The 3,714-nt window shown below is 41.6% G+C and overlaps 1 protein-coding gene across 1 annotated transcript in view; it reads right to left on the bottom strand.

Annotated features, from left to right (window-relative positions):
- Positions 1-1,849, bottom strand: part of mccc2 (methylcrotonyl-CoA carboxylase subunit 2) — a 16,949-nt gene extending 15,100 nt beyond the window's left edge. The window contains exon 1 of the mRNA XM_020593821.1: positions 1,646-1,849. Within this exon, the coding sequence (XP_020449477.1) occupies positions 1,646-1,777 (132 nt within the window). The 5' untranslated portion in view covers positions 1,778-1,849. The remainder of the gene's footprint in view (positions 1-1,645) is intronic.
- Between the last annotated feature and the right edge of the window lie 1,865 nt (positions 1,850-3,714).

The following is a 3,714-nucleotide window of genomic DNA, read 5'->3' as shown; positions in this document are numbered from 1 at the left end:
GGTCCCGGGTGGGGCCCAAACCCGGAGCCTTCTTGCTGTGAGGCAACGGTGCTAACCACTGCGCCACCGTGCTGCCCTCATTAACTAAATCCGTGACTTAAACTGACGACAGGACAAAAGGAAAGTGGCTGTTGTCAGGCTTGTGACCTGGCTGCAGCCGGTGGACAACAAGACAACATGCGGTATGCTGTTAGCCGAAGACCGTTTATGAGTTAAGAGGCATCACTCTGTAACACCACTGAATAATTAGAGTGAACTGAGTGCTTCTCTCCTCTGTTGTTCCAACAGTTCCAACAAAGTGAGACATCTTCACTGGTAAAACTACCAGTCAATCTCACATCAATGACGGAAATGTAGCATATTCTGTGTATACGCCAATGGTTATGATTATTCGTCATCTGTTCATCTGCTACATTAAATATTGCAAAATAACTTTCATTAGCTTTTTGTGTTGTTTTTTTTTTTTTACCCAAAGTACTGCCAGATGGGCAAAGAGGTACTGTGTGCAGCAGCACAATCTTAGCCCATTAACACCCCAATTATTACCACTGAACACCCGGAGCCCAGAAACTGCCATTTGGGACAGCACTAATAGACTGTTCATGTTGCTATATTTTAAACAAGTCTTTCTCCAAACCGGAAACATGCAGAAAATGTTCCTGTAGTGCCATCCAGTGATACCTTTTGGGTGTTGCATCAGAGAGGATGAAGTGGCTGTAGGTTGATAAACGTGGATATTACATAAATGTGGTTGCACCATTGAACCTTATGATTAAAAGCAATAAGAGCATCAACACTAATTTGCATTGGCCTGAATTTCTTTTATATTTTAATGATAGGATATATTAATGATATACAGGCATTGATAATATTGTAATGATTTTGGTATCCACCTTTATCTTATTAGCTGAGGTTACAATTGAACAATGGGTGTTTCTAGCAGATTTTGCCCTGGATTATTTCACTTTCTGAAAATAAACTCATTATTTAGATTGTTCACACTCTTGAACAGAGGTTCTTAACTCCGGTCACTGAGTACCACTGCCCTGCTGGTTCTAGCAATCTTTTCCTAGGTTATACCTGAGATGTACAGTACAGTATATACAGCTGTAAGTTAAAGGCATCTGGAGCCAACATCAGTTCATTTGGTCCAGACAAATGTATACAAAAGGCCCCCTATTTGAAAGGGTGTAGTTTCTCAAAAATATACTCAGTATTCAGTGCATTGTACTCCAAGTTATGAAATGTCCAAGCTAAAAATGATTACAGATTGGTTCAGTAAAAACCGAGCTGGTGGAATAACGAACCACCAGGATTATTCTGTTATGACAGGAGGAACAAGGGTCGCATGGAACTGTTGAAACCTGCAGGAAAATCGGTGGCTAGCAGAAATGCAGCTATCTACAGTAGGACCTTGGCTGGGCACAATAACAGCTCAAGGTTTTGACCTTAGCGAGTCAACTGGCTAGAATTAGCTTCTGGGGGATAACATAATCTACAGTCCAGACGACCCATTACGCTTGACAACATTAGCTGTATGTAGCGTTATTTTACACTTGTCTGTCAGGTGTGAGCCACCTCACCTACATGAAGTTGACATTAGCAGCGAGTGGTGCTAGTTGACGTTAGCGAAAGACTAAACTACCTGATATTCAGGAGACTGTTTGTCCGGCTGAGAGCCGAGTCGAGCGACTTTATCAGCGTAGTAAGGTCTTGTGTAAGCCAAAGGTAAACTCCGGCAACGAAGCAACCAGGGTCTGACAGACTGTAGAAGCATTTTGATGATCACGTTAAGTAGATGTCCAACTACTATCGTGTTAGGTAGCTAAGTCAACAGAGCTCTTCTTCTATTCTTAATGTTTATCGAAATAAAGTTACATATCGCCACCTGGTGTTCATATAAACCACCTACATAGGCTGGGTGTACAGTAAAATGATTTAGGCTACTTTCTCTTCCGCTTTTTATTTTTTTTTTGGATTGCAGGATTATTATTGTATTACTTTCATGCTAAGAGAGTGTTAATGTTACAAGTTTTTGTGAAGACTATGAAAAAATCCAACATTTCAATGATGGGACCACATTAAGACATTAGTTCACACATAATCACATTAAGGAAACAGTGGCTAGCCTAGTTTGTCTAGATAAACTGTTTCTATCCATTGCATTCAGTACAATAAAAGTCTTTGACAGCATACAGTTACTAAAGTAAGCATGCTTTTGCCATGAATAGTTTTATTTATCAGTAAACTTTTGTAAGTGTGGCCTATATATTATTTCCAACATAAAGAATGAACAATCAATCATAATTATGTTTTCTACAATTTTTTCATGCCCTGCTAAAAAGAAAGTAAACATCATAGTGTCTGTTTAAAATCAATCAATCAATTGATAAACATATACTTCAAGAAGGTCAAGAATCTTTATTGTCATTATGCATAGCACAACAAATTTTTTACGGCAGCTCTTGGCTTAAAAGACATTATTTACATAACACAAAATTGTATAAGTCAATAAAAAATTATGAACAAATAAAGAAGGATGTATGGGACCTAATCAGGTCAGCAGCATGTCAGTGTAGTAGCATAACATTATAAAGTGCAGCTCAGTGCAAATCTCAGTCTTTAGGAAGAGGTGTGAGCATGGGTGTGTGTCTGCAGAGGTCCAGTGTTCTGTCTGTGTCTGTCCATAGGGGGGAGACTGTGTGTGTATGTGTGTGTGTGACTAGGGGTTAGGGGGGTGATTGATTTCACAGCTCTGGGGAAGAAGCTGTGTCTCAGTCTGTTTGTTTGAGTCTTTATGCATCTGTACTTTTTCCTGGAGGGAAGAGGCACAAACATACTGTTGCCTGGGTGGGTGGGATCTGCAGCAGTCCGTCCTACCTTCCTCTGGATCCGAACAGCATTTAGTGAATCCAGATCCAGAAGAGGACTCCCTACGATGCCCTGAGTTGTTCTCACCACCCGGGTCAAGTCCTTTCTGTCCTGACAGAGGAAAAAAAAGCCTTCACTGGGCTTTCTTCACCAGGTAGGATGTGTTCAGATATATAATCAGTATATAATTGTTAGTCTTGTTGGTGTTCAGGACAAGATTGTTATCTGAACACCACCTTGTCAGGTGATGGATATCCTCTCTGTAGTGAGTCTCATCATTGTCTGAGATGAGACCCACTACGGTGGTGTCGTCCGCAAACTTCACAACTGTATTTGTGGAGTGAATGGCCTCACCGTCATGGGTAAACAGAGTGAAGAGAACTGGGCTGAGCACACAGCCCTGTGGTGTGCCTGTGTTCAGGGCCAGTGTGGATGATGTGCAGCTTCCGATTCTCACCACTTGAGGCCTGTTAGTGAGAAAGTCTTTAATCCAATGACACATCATTGCAGGCATTCCCAGATTGTGCAGTTTCAGTGCCAGTTTGTCTGGGATTAGTGTTAAATGCCAAACTGAAGTCAACAAATAGCATCCTGACATAAGTGTTAGGATTGTCCAGGTGGGACAGGACTGTGTGGAATGCTGTTGAGACAGCATCCTCTGTTGATTGGTTCTCTCTGTAGGCGAACTGATGGCTGTCCAGACCAACAGGGATGATGTCCTTGATGTGCTTTAGCATGATCCTCTCAAAGCACTTCATGATTACTGGTGTCAGAGCAACAGGGCGGTAATCATTGAAGCAGGTGACAGCAGATTTCTTGGGCACAGGCACAATGATGGAGGAC

This window comes from Monopterus albus, unplaced genomic scaffold, assembly GCF_001952655.1.
Source record: "Monopterus albus unplaced genomic scaffold, M_albus_1.0 scaffold20.1, whole genome shotgun sequence".
NCBI lineage: Eukaryota > Metazoa > Chordata > Actinopteri > Synbranchiformes > Synbranchidae > Monopterus > Monopterus albus.
This window is presented reverse-complemented; position numbering and strand designations above follow the sequence as displayed.